This window comes from Amblyomma mixtum, chromosome 7 (assembly GCF_055824585.1).
Source record: "Amblyomma mixtum isolate Tamu chromosome 7, ASM5582458v1, whole genome shotgun sequence".
In the NCBI taxonomy this organism is placed as follows: Eukaryota; Metazoa; Arthropoda; class Arachnida; order Ixodida; family Ixodidae; genus Amblyomma; species Amblyomma mixtum.
Window position 1 is genome coordinate 51,201,924 of NC_143018.1, and position 15,367 is coordinate 51,217,290.

Consider the following 15,367-nt stretch of genomic DNA (forward strand, 5'->3'; position numbering starts at 1 on the left):
TCAAAAATTAAACCACAGAGGCATTTCGAAAACAATTCATTTTCTTCAATTGTTAGTCGCAATGACGGTTGTAAAGAACAATGGCAAGGCTGCTGCAACGGTGCCGGATCTTTGCACGTGGCAACCTGCTGAACAAGCGATGAGGCTGTCCTCATACTTTACCTTTTTCTCCAAAGGTTGCTGAAGGCCCTGGCCAAAGGAGAAGAAAACCAAACATCGGGCTTTTCTCAGCTTCAAACGTAAGTTCGCTGCATTAAATATCGGTAATGAGGGTACCAGTATGTGAGTTTAACATCCTGAAGTGACACATCGGCTATGGGGGGCGCGGTAGTGGAGGGCGCTGGATAAATGTAGACAACCTGGGAAGTTTGTAAAGTTCGCTGACAACGCTGGGCACACGGCCGTTTTTGCATTTCGTCTTGATCGAAGCGCTTCCGGCACAGCCTCGTTTCAATTCCTCTGCCTTGGGATCAGGAGCTGAACGCCGAATACCCTCGGCCAACGCAGCGGGTATGAGCGTACCTAGCGAGTTTGTTTCTAGGCTAGCTTGCGGATGCACTGATTTTGTAACATTTACCGCATGGTGACTTTCTGCTGGGTAAAGGACGTCAGCTTCGGCATAGTAACATATAGCAGCTGAAAATATCCGCCTTTACCTCATGCTGTAAAAATAAAGCTTGTGAGGTGGGGCTGAGCCATGAGAAGCATTCCGCCTGGGGAGTGAGCGCTCTCAAGAACACGCCATTTTTCTGCACTTGAAATCGGGAAGAAGAGATGGGCATGGGCAGAAAATGCAGTGAGAAGAGAGTATTACCGTTGCTTCCCTAAGTTAGCGGTGGATTTTAAAAGACAAAGCGTAGCAAGGGCAGCAGCGTATTAAACGGGCTAATCAAATCAGACAGCTTGCCGGAATAGGGTGGGCGTATCTGGTGCAGAACAGGTTTAATTCGAGTTCTTTAGGTGACGCATTTGTGCTGCTGTCGATGAAATGAGGCTGCTGCTGATTATAATTACGATGCACATGTGAGGCGGGCAAAACCTGTTAATGAGTGGCCTCAGTGCGGTCAAGGGTTCTGTCATAGATACCGCTACCGCCTCTATGCTTTCAGTGAGGGCAAAAAATCACTCAAGGTTTTATTTTTTTCTCTTGTATTTGTCTTTATTGAATTAATTTGATAGAGCCCACTGCACTTGGGAGAGGTATCCCGAGTTGCTCGAAAACGCCTGCGCCAACTACCGGAGCAGGCAGTATTCTACCATCTCGAGGCAAGGTAGGCACTCTGTTTTGTTAACTGACGTAGCCTTACAAAGCTAGTTGAAAAAGAGGCGAGCCGTATCAGCGTAACAATAAGAAAAGTTTCTTTCCGCAGAAAAAAGAAAACGTTGCTCAAACATGTTCTCAGCCGTTATGTGCGAAGTTTGTCCAAAGTACTGAGGTTAAAATGTTTGTTTGAGCACTGCAGACGAGCAGTTACGACACCTAATGAATTATGAGACTCCTTCCAACTGTTCGAAAATTTCATGCTTCGGAGATGTCGCAAGAGCGCCAATACAAGGCTGAACAGCTCACCGTGTGGTCCGGTGACTTTCGATACACTCTGTATACGCTGGCGGAGGAGTTATGGCTCTTGAGAATGTGTTGCACCTTTGATAAAATGGCCATTGTGGGCTCATAGGAGTAGAGGGGAAAAGCGGATTGGGTAGGTTGCGGAGATTTTCATTTAACATCTTCGACCTGAAAGATATCGCTGCCAGAAAGCTTTTTTTTTTGTGGCTTTACAAAGACACGAATGCCTTCATTCAAGGCTTTCATTTAAGCCATACGGAATTATTTTCTGGTGAGGGGGGGGGGGGGGGGGAATTTAGCTGTTTATTTGTATAATGTTGGCTTAACAGGCCCGTATAAGTCACCAGCAACCTATTTCTCACATGGCTGCGTTGCTGGCAAGGTATTTGCAGCTAAGAGTTGGCGAATGAAATCAATCCAATGAAAGTATAAATAATTTTGCTCATAGTGACCACTGCTGTGCCTTTCTCGTTGAAGGTACTGAAATGAGGAACATTCGCAGGATGGCCAAGGCTGTTTCCGCCGTATACTGTCCTTTGCATGCCGTGCGCGGGTGAAGAGCTCTTCAAAGTGAAGGTAGGTTGCTAATAGAACACCTCTGCCTTTCAGTCGACTGTTAGAGGAAATGCATGCATGGACGGAAAGTTGTGAAAATGCATGTGAAATCTTTGTTTCGTCGCTGCAAAGCATGTGATAGGGGAACATCTCAAAAACATGAATTTTTTAAGGGGCAGGAAATAGTGGAGGAGGGGTTATGCACGTACAATTGCAACGTTGTGAGTTTGTTACCTGCGAGAAGCTGTTGAACCTGTAACATACTGTGGAAATTTTGAGAATGATTTAAAACTCTGTGGGTGACCAGGCCTAGACTGTTACATGTAAGCAAGACATTGTTCAGATCTCAACAGCTGGAATGTTTCGCTCTATGTTAACTCACAATATTTTACACTTCTGGAAGTGATGTTTGCTGCTGAGACGTAGAAGTAGTTGCGGACGACATCCGATTTTCTTTTATACTGCTGCCCCTTGTGTGGAATGATCGAGGGGTAGTAGTTCTGCTCACATAGTTTTCGTGTATTGGACATCTCGATAAGCTTTAAATTCACTTGCACGTTACCTTCATGCATTCTTCATGCAGTGAACTTCGTCAGCCGATTTGTCGGACTATGCAATCCATCATTCCATAGGTTACATCAATACTCGCCATTGCATCCTTAGTACCCTTTTCATGGCCGCATTTTATCTTCGTTTTTTTTTACCTCTTTCACACTCCTCTACTTCTGTCTTCGTCTCCCAAATTCCCCTCCCTCCGCAGAGTAGCATGCCAGCGATATTGAAACGCCGGCTAAATTCTCTGTACTTCATTAAAGAGTCTCTCTCTCTCTTAGCGGGGGAAAGGCATTAATCTAGGCACTTGTACGAAGCTACCCTTGGGATGGGGAAATGTTGCGCCGCTTTTGATTAAACATCTTCCTTTATTTACCCTCCGCGCAGTTCCAGAACATGCTGCAGCTTCGCTCTGTGGTCCAGCAGGTGGCTCTGACGATCGCGGTCGCGGAGGCAGAGCTGGAGTTTGAGCACCGCGCTCTGACCTCAAAACACGTGCTGGTCAAGGCTGCACGGGGTCGGGTCGCTCGATTCTGCGTCATGAAGAACTGCGTGTACGTCGACCTCCACGGCTACAAGGCCACCGTCATCGACTTCGCCGCGTCGAGGCTGTGCGCAGGCGCAGGTGGGTGAGGAGTTGCACCTGAAGCTTGCACCTGAAGTTGCCTCTATGTCTCCTTACGTGAGGAAATGCGAAAATGCTTTCGAGTTCCGTTCACTCCTCTTTAACTTAGTAACGTAATTAATCATCTGCTTGATTGGTTTATGGGGTTTAACGTCCCAGAGCGACTCGGGCTATGAGAGACGCCGTAGTGAAGGGCTCCGGAAATTTCGACCACCTGGGGTTCTTTAACGTGCATGGCGTCGCACAGTACACGGGCCTCTCGAATTTCACCTCCATAGAAATTCAACCGCGGCGGCCGGGATCGAACCCGCGTCTTTTGGGACAGCAGCCGAGCGCCATAACCACTGAGCCACCGCGACAGATTGCAATTAATCATCTATTGTGATGATTGATTAGTGAACTTTTAATTAGATAATTCACTAAAACATTTACGTAATTTTTTTAACTTTATTTGAAGAACATTCTGTTTCCAGAACTAGAGGTCGTCCTCAAAGCACTCTTGCCCCCCCCCCCCCCCCAAAAAAAAAATATAATCAAGAACTTTGTAGAAGGTGTTACGAGGCAGAAAAATCCACCCTGCTCCGCGGTTTTACATCGTAAGAGAGCAGTGGCGGCCACATTTATTTATTTATTTACATATACAAAATACCCCTAAAGGCCCTCGAGAAGGTATTACATGGGAGGGGTGGGGGGGGGGGCACAGGCAATTGAACAGAATAAAACAAAACCACAAATAAGACACTTTGCATGACATAAATAAGCAAGAGAATCAAAAGAATGGCAGCGCGGCAAAGAACGAAAATTACTACAGTATTAAAATTATAAAAACAGAACACTAATGCAATGAATCATTTTAGTAACATACCCTGCAAAAAAGGAAGCCATGAACAAATAAAATAACAATGTACGCGAAGAGTTAAGCAGCAGTTATTGAAGATATAAGTTTAAAATATTTATCAGGATCAGTGGTGGTTGCGATATGTGAAGTCAGAGTGTTCCAGTCAGGTATTGTGCGTGATAAGAATGAATGCGCATAGTTAGATGTTCTGCACGTGAAACGCCAAACTTTAAAGGGATGATCGCGGCGGTCAAAAATCGAAGGAGGCAAAGAAAAAAAGTCGTTATGAAGTGATGGATGATGATAAAGTTTATGAAAAAGTGTTAGTCGTGCAACTTTGCGGCGCAGGCATAAATCCTTGAGACCTGCGCGTTTCTTCAAGGCTGTTTCTTCATGATTCTAAGATCGCTCCACCTTGCGCTTCGCGTCATACTGCTGACGTCACCTGAGACCCCATACAGGTGGGCCGACGGTATCGCAGTCCGCTTCACTTCTCTCTGCGGCCTCGTGGTTGCCGCTGCTTCAGAAGCCAACAGGCGCCTGGCTTAGCGGACTAGGCGCTCTTTTTCCCGGCACCCCTGTTTCGTACCGGACTTGCGCAACAATCTTGCCCCTTATCGTTTTGGCCCAGGGTCGGCGCCCATCTACACTGACCTCGACGAACTGCCCGCTGACAAGAGGAGAGGAGTGGGAGAGAGGCTCGCTCTGATCAAGGGCATCGTCAGGTGCTGTGAAGCTTCCTCTTCATTCGCTGCGACGCATGCTAGTTTCTAGTAATGAGGCCGTTTACCCCGAGAGTAGTAGACGTTTTTCTTTTCTAAAACTAATCAACGGATTTGTTCGCAGATTGCCGGAACGAAACAGCGCAGAAAACACACGGGCGTATGAAAGAACCCGACTGCATGACTACTCGTGTATTCATCTTCATTTGTTTCTTGGGTGCACTGAGTGTGCATAGAACCAGTTTAAGTAAAAAAAAAACGAAAGAAAAGAAAGAAAATCCCCTTTAAGCCGGGATTTCTGATCGCAGTACATGTCCAGCCCAATCACTGATTCTGAACAACAAAACGGACTGTGAAAGATCATGTAATTCAAGGATTTAATGCATTATCGTAACTCGGTTATGAAAAAAGATGTCTTTTTTTTTCTCTCTCTCTCTCTCTCTCCAATCCAAACTCCTATTTTTTTCTTCACTCCCTGCCATCCTTGTGGTAGACGCCCCCGGTGTTGCTACCCCGTGTGCTTTTCTTTTGCCTTTACTACGCACAGGTGAATAGCAACCTTTACCTCCCGATTCTTGGCCGATCCCCCAGTGCGGGTATGTGCCATTCTTTCAAAGGCTACAACAACATCAACAACGCAGCTGGGTAGAGAGCGTCAACTGGGGAAATGACGAGGACACAAAAACTGTTGGTATAAAGTGTTCATGGCGGGCAGTGAACAGAGCTGGTTGAAGGTCACTGAGACAGGTCTTTGTCCTGCCGTGTACATGATATGGTTGATGGCGATTATTATTTCGAGGAATGCGGGACAGAAGATGTCTTGCTGCCTCGCAGGCCCAACGCGTCCCGCTTCCACCCGTACACAAACGTGGTCTTCCTCCACGACCTGATACACGGACTCCTGGAGGCTTACGAGCCAATCTTCCAGCACGAGAGGCTCTCCTGGACTGAACCAGAACGGGAAGCCTGGCGAGACCTGGCGTTGTGGTCCGAGGAGATCTCTGGTTGCAGCAGCGCCACGGACTTTGTCGTGGCCCGGGTGCTGAGGAGTGTCAGGTTCGAGGCGCTTCTTCATCAGGAAGATGATGACTAGCACCGTCTACAGCACCCCATTCGTCTGCTTAATCGACTGATTTCCTTTGATCTGCGCATTTTTTTTGCAGAGCCGATGTTCAGTGAGCGGAAAATAAACATGAGTTCTGGGTTTTGCAACGCAAATCATTGGCTAGCTGTCAGCTGTGAAAAGCAGCTGACAGCCAGTGCTTCGAGACAAATGTGTGCTAAGGCATGAAGGGGTTTCACGTGCCGAAAGTGTGCTATGAGAGTCGCAGTAGTGGTGAACTACGGGGGAATTTAAGGCGCGTTTTCTACTGCAGCGCGAATGATCATTTTTAGGCTATGTTCGCACCCAACATTCCGCGCGTTGTTCTTGTTCAAACAGCACAATGTGGGCATCATTTTAAAGCTTAAATGTACCCACTTTGCCAAAAGTAACCGAGCAACAGGTTTTTGCTTGTCAACCATGTAACTGAGCCTCTACGCACCCCTAAGGACCTAAAGGTGTAAAAACGTTAGGGAAAGGGTTCACCTTACTTTACACAGATTCGGAGGTTAAGATGTAAGTGCTTCGCTACACGGCTAAGACACAAATCACCTGTGCCCGGCTACTTCTATCAGTGTCGAATGACCCACACGGCTATATTGCACATTCTTTATCAACTGCACCAGAGGTGTTATTAAACAAGAGGTGGTCTTATTTAGCTACGCATGATGCAGTCGTACGCGAACAGTTGAATCTAAGATGTTGCAAAGCAAAGTAGCTGAGGTGCAAAGAATCGGTAGCTTAAACTACCGCTCAGGGCGGAGTAGACGTGCATGGTATGTCTCGTAAGTGGGTGCGTGTGACAGTCTGTAATCTGTTCTGTTAATTGTCTGGAGTAGCATGCTAGGATAATTACCAGGCAGACCTCTCCTGTATTAATGCGACATCATTTCTAGGCTATGTCGGGGGGGGGGGGGGGGGGGTCGTGTCACCATGACGTGTCCGCAAAACGTGTCCGCGGCAGTTGTGACGTTCTCAGAAGAGGTAGCATCAAACGAACGGGAAAGAGGAAACGAAAGAGAATGGCGTGAGGATGCTGTGCAAAAAAAACAAAAACAATATGTCTATAGAATGATTAGTCAATTAATAAGAGCAAAAAATGTCGAAAAAGTGTCGAAACAGCACGGACATCGAAACAGTGAGTGGATGGGAAAACAGCTGTGGACTGCAAAATAGTGGGATAATATACAAAGGAGCGAAAATGAAGTTTGAAACGAATTGAAATGTATTTGATGAATGATAATCAATCGAACAAAATAGTTTCATTGTTACTACCAGCAAAAACCACTGGACGGTTGAATAGGCCGGACGGAAATATAGTAAGTGGACGGAAAAGAAACCGCGGCGCCAAATTTGAAAAACCAGAATGGTTGATTGAGACAAAAGAAGGTACAATCAGAGTAAATAAAGAGATATTTAATTAAAGCATAAGATAATTATGCTTATTGAGTAGTTAAACTAATTAGGGAACGAAAAAGATAATGATAAAGGGAGGCAAAGAGAGGCAACGAGTGGGGAGGAGACGTCAATGCTTTCGCATTCTGCCAGTGCGGGTTGCTGCAGTGGTCTAAAATTTTTCATTAAAGTTCCTCTCTGTGTTCTTTGAAACATTCTATCGCCCCGAGGTTAACTGGCAGTGCCGCCGATGGGGGCTATTAATTACTTCATTTATTTACGAAGGTAAAATTATTACGGCGAATGGCTCCTCAAATGACCTAGCTACCAGTTTGGACCAGCAAACCAAGTTGGGTGTATAGTAAGCCTCACGGCCGCATTATGACGTTTATTCTGCGTGTGTAGGCACACACACTGCTGTCTGATTTTGAAGTGTCAAGATTAAACAGAATTGCTGATAACAACTGCGTTGCGTGAACAACTACTACTTTCTGCTTTACAACGTTGAGGCCTCGCGAAGCCATCTGCGACGTACAAACTTTCCAAGGAATAAGAAAAGCGGGCGTAGGTCATAACCACGGTGATTTAATCAGCACAGGGAGGTAAAACCGCCTCTTGTATAGAAGACTGTTCCATTAACTCTTCACTGAGCACTTTGCTTGTCTGGTACACATGTCTCGCATCGGTTATCTGTGGAGACGCTTCCGCCCATACGGGCTCGGTCGGAGGCGTCTTCTGCACAAGAGTTTCTTACATCACCTTAGATGTGTGCGTGATTGAACTTGTTACTTACAACTATTTGATTGGCAATATCCTCCTTAAAGAGAGAGTGACTATGCTGCAGTAAATCACGCACGACCAATTTCAGTACAAGGGTAAGACGCCCGCGGGCAAGAAACTGGAAAGCAGAGACCTCCGCAGTCTGAGTATTTCATAGCGGCTCTTCCTGGAACCGTAGGGTCGAGTGTCCTTGTCCGGATAGAAAAATACCTCATACGCTAACTGCCTTGACTCGGCGAGTTATCTACAGCTCCGAGTGCTTTCCCAGTTCGTTTCGCAGATACATAAAAAAAAAAGAAGAAACCACAACCTCGAAAGCCTACAGCTCGCGTTTCATCGCCGCGGCGATAAAACTTTCTCCACGAAGACAACTGAGCTCGGAAGAGCAATCGGGGAAAAACCAGATTACAGCGCCCACTTGGCTTAGCCAAGTATAAGTGCTTGCGATCCAAGGGTCCAATGTAAAGGCCGAACCGTGAGTCCTGGTCCAAGCACAGGGTGAACGTGGCCTACTGAAGTTTGTCGGTCGAGAACAGTTCATCGCAAGCAGCATGGGATCCCTGCGGCGTAGCGGGCCAGCATCTTTGCTGCCCCTATCGACACTGGTATTCGTCACCGTTGCCCTCGCATCCGCCGCCTCCTTCAGCGTACCAGAACCTACTGGAGTCCCTGAGGTTTGCTCTGGGAAGCACTTCAAGTGCATCGCTGGAGACCAGTGCGTACCCATCGTTAAGCGTTGCGATGGAACTGCTGACTGCGGCGACGGATCGGACGAACAGAACTGCAAATCCAGTGGGACCTGTTCCGAAGGCGAGTATAGATGTAAGAACGATGGACCCTGCATTCCAGCCACGTGGCGGTGTGACGGTGAGCGTGACTGTGCGGACGGATCGGACGAACACGAGGACAGCTGCCAGACCCGCATTAACGCCACGAACTGCTCTGAGGGCAAGTTCGCTTGCAGGACCCATGCAGAGACGGTGACTTGCTTTCCTGACACGTGGAAATGTGACGGCGACCGCGATTGTCTCGACGGCTCGGACGAGGATAACTGCTCTTCCCTGAGGCCCTGTAGGGACACTGAGGTCGCGTGCAGTAACGGTATTTGTATTAGGAAGGCTTGGCTGTGCGATGGCGACCAAGACTGCCTCGACGGCTCGGACGAGCGAAATTGCAGTACACCCGCGGCGGGATCGACGGTGTGATGACTCGCGGTGCCACCAACGCTACGGCTGATTAAAACTGGTGTCCGCAAATGACCCGTGTAATTCCTTCAATTGTATTTGTGTCCGAAGTGCATGACTTCGTCTTTCGTACTTTTATTATCGCTTTCAAAAGCTCCGAAGAGAGAAAAAAAGTGCATTATTTTGTTCTTATTTACTTTTATTGCCTATTCGCTGTTTGTTCAGTGTTTCCCTGAATGCAGTTCGCTGGTAATACATGTTAAAATGTTAAAATTTCTAGCGTTACTGACTATGTATAGGTGCGCAAGATAGTCTTTCTTTCAATGTCTCTCACTACGCAGGAATCTCCCAAGGCGATACTATATGCATCGGACGCGAAGTATGTACCGAGTGTGATCTATGAACTGGGAACGGACACTATAAAATAATCGATTTTCACCTAAATTGGAGCCCTGCGAAATATATATTTGCAGCGGACTGCATACTATAAATACCGGCAATTTAAAAGGTTAGAAGGACAAGGGCATTGGACGAAGCGGAAACTGTCCAAAAACATGCATAAGTTTCGCGTTTGCTTCCGTGTCATTTTTCTATTTCTATTGATGTCGTAGCTGCAGTGAAGGCAGTAAAGTCCTGAAACGTCCCCAGGTCGTCTACTATGTTTCTGGGCGTCCAGCGGAAGTTCAGTAAGGCCCCCTGCACATTAATTTTCAGAAGGATTAAAGCGGAGGTCCACACCCTGGGGAATCTGGAGCGCTGGAGGTGTTATACTAATCGCAATACAGTGTCAAAATGGAAACAAACTAACAAGTGTTGCAAAGAAGCAATGCTTGCATCGAGTTCTCGCTTGTGCAGCAAAGTGCAGTATAATACAAAGACAAATGTAAACCATGAATTGAACCGTGGAAACTTCGGCCGTTTTAAAACCCCGCCAAATTCGTGGCCAAACAAAAGCGCGATGGTTTTTATGGCTCGCAGGAAAGATTGCCTTTTGATATTCAAGCCTCACTTCTCAGATAGACTCAATGCTCTGAAGAAAATACCCGAAAAGCTAAGGCTTCACGGTTTCTCTGGTCTTGCCACCGTCGGCATGGGTTTTCTCAGCGGTGTCCCCTGTCAGCCAACCTAGTTTGTGTTTTAGCCGATGGCGAGGCATCTGTTCTTGATCTCGGCTAGCTGTGCTTGCTTACCTCGTGTTATACTGTTATTTTGGGCTCGTTCTTTTGCAAAACGGCGAGCCTTATTTTGAAATTCAGTGCAAAACGACGCATTGTTACGGCAGGCTCAAACGATGGCCGCCAAAGGATAAGATCTGTGTGCGGACCGCTACGGATGTATTTTGGAGGGTGTGATGACTGTGTTTCCGAGCACTTCTGGCCCCGCTGGTGGGGCGTCTATGGAAAGAGGCGACAGAAACCGAGCGGGGGCTTCCATCACCCCTACCCGTTATGCGGAGAACAAAGTCATCAAAAGCGTACCAGGCTAAAAAACAGGTAGTCAAACAATGTTGCATCCAAAACGGACTTCGTGGGCTACAACCCTGGGGGCCTTTTGAGAAGCAAACATGGGGCTGAACTTTGAATGCCTTTTTCTCGATACCGCTTTCCTGGGTTGTTGATCACCGAGTTGAACTGATTTATTCCCGACTGTTTTGTCTGTTTTGACAACGTTTGGATTTTCGCACTCCGAAAACGCACTAAATGCAATAAAAATCTTAGCTTTTTTTTCTTTTGATTAATTGTGAAGTCTTGGTAAGATATTATGTTCAAGTCTACATAGCTGTACGTCAACTACACCAAAAAGTAAAAGAAAAATATACCCGTCATCAAGAAAACTAGACAAATAGGTCATGGCAGTAGAGAGCGCCTGGAACCACGGTGTGCACGGGTCAATGATGAAGAAAACCACGATTTACAACGCGCCGATCGGAAGGCTGCCAGTTACAGCTCGCAGAGAGAGAGGCTGTAAGACGGCCTACGGTCTAAAGCATCGGAAAACGAAGATGCTCTGTTCACATCGGCGCTGGTTGGAATCCCACTCCGAACTGAAAGCATAATGATAGTGTTTCTCATTTACAGTGTTTTAACGAGAGCTTTTGGAATGTTACAGAACAGCTGTTCAGGATCGAACCATGTTTGCCTTTGTTTGTTGAGAATAGAACATCGAAGCGTTCTATGCTTACAAATAGAAGCCCATTGGTAAGTTAGGGTACAAGAGGTGACTCCGAGGAAAAAATTTCGGGCGGGGGGAAAGAATGTCAAGGCGGGAAGTGAAAATTTCATCATAGCATATACGGTGCCCTCTTACGGGGAGTTAAGGCTAAGAACGGGAAGTTAATGCTGGAACTCTGGGAGTAGCCAAATCTAGTTGTGATGTAGACGGAGAACCTAAATGAGAAGGCTAATCGTGTGGGAATTCCGAAACGAACATTCTCCCATGCACTGCTGTTAGATGTCAGGTAAAATTTATGAATAGCAGCTAAAAATGGAAACAGACGATGGAGTGACACGTTACAAACAGACCATAAACGCATGAGTTCGCAGATGGGACACCTGATAAAATGAGATATGGTAAGAAGAGAGCATAAAAATGAAATCAAACGAACAAATACTCGCGAAAATGCTAGAAAGCAGTCAGGAGGAAGCAAAGAAACGTCCTAGGGAAAAGTGGCATTACGGTAAATTCAAGCGGCCGATGTGAATCGAAACAAAACATAAGGAAACAAAGGGTAGTAGGCCAGCATATCTGCGGCCTTGGTCGACACTGGCCCTCGCATCTGCAGCCTCTTACAGAGCACGAGCCTTGCTCAAGTAAGCATTTAAAGTGCACCAGTCCTCGGTGCTCACCTTTCAGTACTGCAACAGAACAGCTGACTGCGACGATGGATGGGGCAAACAAGATAACAGCGCCCATTTCTCTTAGCCTGCGTAGCAAGAGTCGACAAGGAAGACCTCACCGTGAATCCTAGTCGCATGCACACTGTGCACTTGTCCCGGTGAAGTTTGTCCGTCGCGGGCGAACGGTTCATCATCGGAAGGAGCATGGGAACCCTGCGGCGTAGTGGCCCAGCATCTCTGCGGTCTCTGTCGACACTGGCCTTTCTCGTCGTTGCCCTCGCATCCGCCTTCTCTTACACGGTAATAAATTCCATCATCGTGCCTCAACCCTGCTCAGGGAAGCACTTCAAATGCAGCGCTGGAGACCATTGCGTACCCATTGTTAAGCACTGCGATGGAACTCCTGACTGCGGGGACGGATCGGACGAACTGAACTGCACATCCAGCCGAACGTGTACAGAGGGAGAGTATAAGTGCGAGAAGGGTGGACCGTGCCTTCCAGCCACGTGGCGATGTGACGGTGAGCGTGACTGCGCGGATGGGTCGGATGAAGACCGGGAGAGCTGCCAGAGACACACTAACGCAGCCCTTTTGAACAACTCCACAAGCTGTTCTGAAGCATGTTCGCTTGCAGGGGCAATGCCAAACCTGTGATTTGCTGGCCTGTCTTGTTTAGGTGCGACGGTGACCGCGACTGCCCTGATGGTTCGGACGAGGAGAATTGCACCTTCTGGAAGCCGTGTACGGCCAAAGAGTTCACGTGCAAGAGTAACAGCCTCTGCATTCCGAGGCTCTGGTTGTGCGACAACGACCGAGACTGCCAGGGCGGCTCAGACGAGGAAAACTGCAGTACACGCCCGCCACGGCCGACGGGGTGAGCCCTCGGGTTGTCGCCAATGCAACGACCTCCCGGACGCCTCTGATTAAAGCTGATGTCCGCAGTAGACCCGCCTCATACCTTTAATTCCATTTGTGGTGGATGTGCGAGCTTCACTACTTTCTACGTTTATCATACTTTGCAAAAGTAACCAAGAGAAACAAAAATGTCACTTAGCTGGTTTGTATTTGAGGTTTTCGGGCTGCAAGCTATTATTACCGCAATTTCTGGTATACAGTCCGCAGACTATACATGTTTAAGAGTGAGAATTTTAAACGTTGAAGACTATCAATAGGTGCTGACTACATAGTGTTCTCTTTTGGATGTCTCCCAACATTGCATCATTTCTCCTAATGTGATTCTATGGATCCAGAGCGGGCTATGAACCGGGTACGGCCAGTGTATGAAAATTTTGTTCACCGAAGTTTGAGTACTGCGGACTATTCACCGGGCGCAGAGAGTATACCCAAAATTAAAGCAATTAGGGAATAGAAGTACAAAAACACCACCATATCAAAAACACTCCGGAAAGAAGTTAAAATTACGAGCTTTATTCCGTGACATTGCCCTCCCAATTCTTTTGTTGCCGTAGCAGTGCGTGGCCAGTATTGTTTTGAAATTTTTTCCGTTGCTGCGCAGCGGAAGATAGGTATTACCCCTTCTCCATGAAATTTCTTACGGACTGAAGCGGAACGTTGTCCCCCCCCCCTTCCGTACAGAGGTATCAGAGTCGCTTGACGTGGTTATACAAATCGCATTAGAGAGTCAAAACGCACATTACCTCAAAACTTTTAGCGAAGTGCATCCGATTTTTTGTACTGAGGGCTCACTTATGTGATGAAGTCCAGTATAATTATGGTAGCAACAAAAACATGCGTTTAGACCAAAAGTAATAATGGGTATAACTGTGGGAAAGTTTACTGCATGTTTTTGTCATTATCTGGTGCATGTTTTGAGCTCAAATTTCGAGAGTAAATGGTAGAGTAGCTGCAGGATGTGGATTAGCTACACGAAGTGAAATATCGTCATTCGTAAGAACCCATTTCATGCCCATGGGTTTCATGCCTGAGTATACTGCTAAGATTGGCATACCAACCATCAAGGTGAGAATGGCAACCTTTCACACGTATAGATACCAGCATGGCGTCACACGGAGCAGAGGAAGCGACTAAGTTAATGGCTATTCAGGGCAGGGAATTTGTTGCTTCCCTTTGCAGGCGGTCACTTAATGACGACAAAGTAAAGCGGTCAACAAAGGCATCGTCCCGGTCTGCAACGACGCGACTCTTTTCTGTTGACGGAGGCTATGCCAGCACGTGGAACGGGCAACTAGACCTGCTCCGAGATAACGTTATCCCCCGGACGGGTGGAATAGACTTCACTCCGCTCTCTCGAAAGACAGCGACGAGTTGTTTCCTGGTGCGTTCTAATCAGATCAGGCGATCACCTCATTAGCCAGCCACCGAACAGCGGAAATCAGCAATTTAGCATCTTGGCCAATGACTTTGTAAACATTTCTAACGTGAAATCACACACACACACACACACACACACACACACACACACACACACACACACACACACACACACACACACACACACACACACACACACACACACACACACACACACACACACACACACACACACACACACACACACACACACACACACACACACACACACACACACACACACACACACACACACACACACACACACACACACACACACACACACACACACACACACACACACACACACACACACACACACACACACACACACACACACACACTATATATATATATATATATATATATATATATATATATATATATATATATATATAGGTTGCGAAAGCGTGAAGTACTAGACTGCTTATAAGAATATATAGCGAAGTATACGCTTCGTTAAAGGAAACATATTTATTCAACTCGACGTTTCGATCGGAAGACCGATCTTCTTCAGGAGTGATTTTACATTGTTAATGCATCCCCTTTTATAGGGGCGGGCACAGAACAGGTAAGTGGGAAACACAAAGCACATAGCAGAAAAATACGCATAAAAAATTATTAGAGGCAGTGCGACCCACACACACATACACCAAAAAAAAAAGTGCGAGGAACAGGTACTCAGTCAGAAAATACAACGTCCAGATGCGGCCTCTGCTTTGTTAAGCACCCCAGGCTTGCTTATTGACAGTCGTGTCCAGCTGGGAGGTGCTCGACAGATGCGTGGCCGTGCAACAACTTTCGTAGAAAAATGCGAAAACTTGCTCCTTCTCCTGGCCGCGAGAGCAAAAAAATATAAAATATGACCCTCCAACAGAG

At 46.8% G+C, this 15,367-nt stretch overlaps 2 protein-coding genes and 1 pseudogene across 2 annotated transcripts; all 3 read left to right on the plus strand.

Annotated features, from left to right (window-relative positions):
• Window positions 1-2,107: 2,107 nt before the first annotated feature.
• LOC149336084 (serine/threonine-protein kinase haspin-like) lies at window positions 2,108-5,952 on the plus strand. Its single transcript, XM_089554650.1, has 4 exons — window positions 2,108-2,143; window positions 3,062-3,299; window positions 4,769-4,862; window positions 5,694-5,952. The coding sequence occupies exons 1-4, from the start codon at window positions 2,108-2,110 to the stop codon at window positions 5,950-5,952; spliced, it is 627 nt and encodes a 208-aa protein (XP_089410776.1).
• Window positions 5,953-8,561: 2,609 nt separating this feature from the next.
• LOC149336085 (uncharacterized) lies at window positions 8,562-9,392 on the plus strand. The gene has a single exon (XM_089554651.1). It carries the CDS (start codon window positions 8,688-8,690, stop codon window positions 9,339-9,341), a length of 654 nt encoding a protein of 217 aa, XP_089410777.1. The 5' UTR covers window positions 8,562-8,687; the 3' UTR covers window positions 9,342-9,392.
• A 2,925-nt stretch (window positions 9,393-12,317) lies between these two features.
• On the plus strand, window positions 12,318-13,035 carry LOC149336086 (CD320 antigen-like; annotated as a pseudogene).
• Window positions 13,036-15,367: the final 2,332 nt, after the last annotated feature.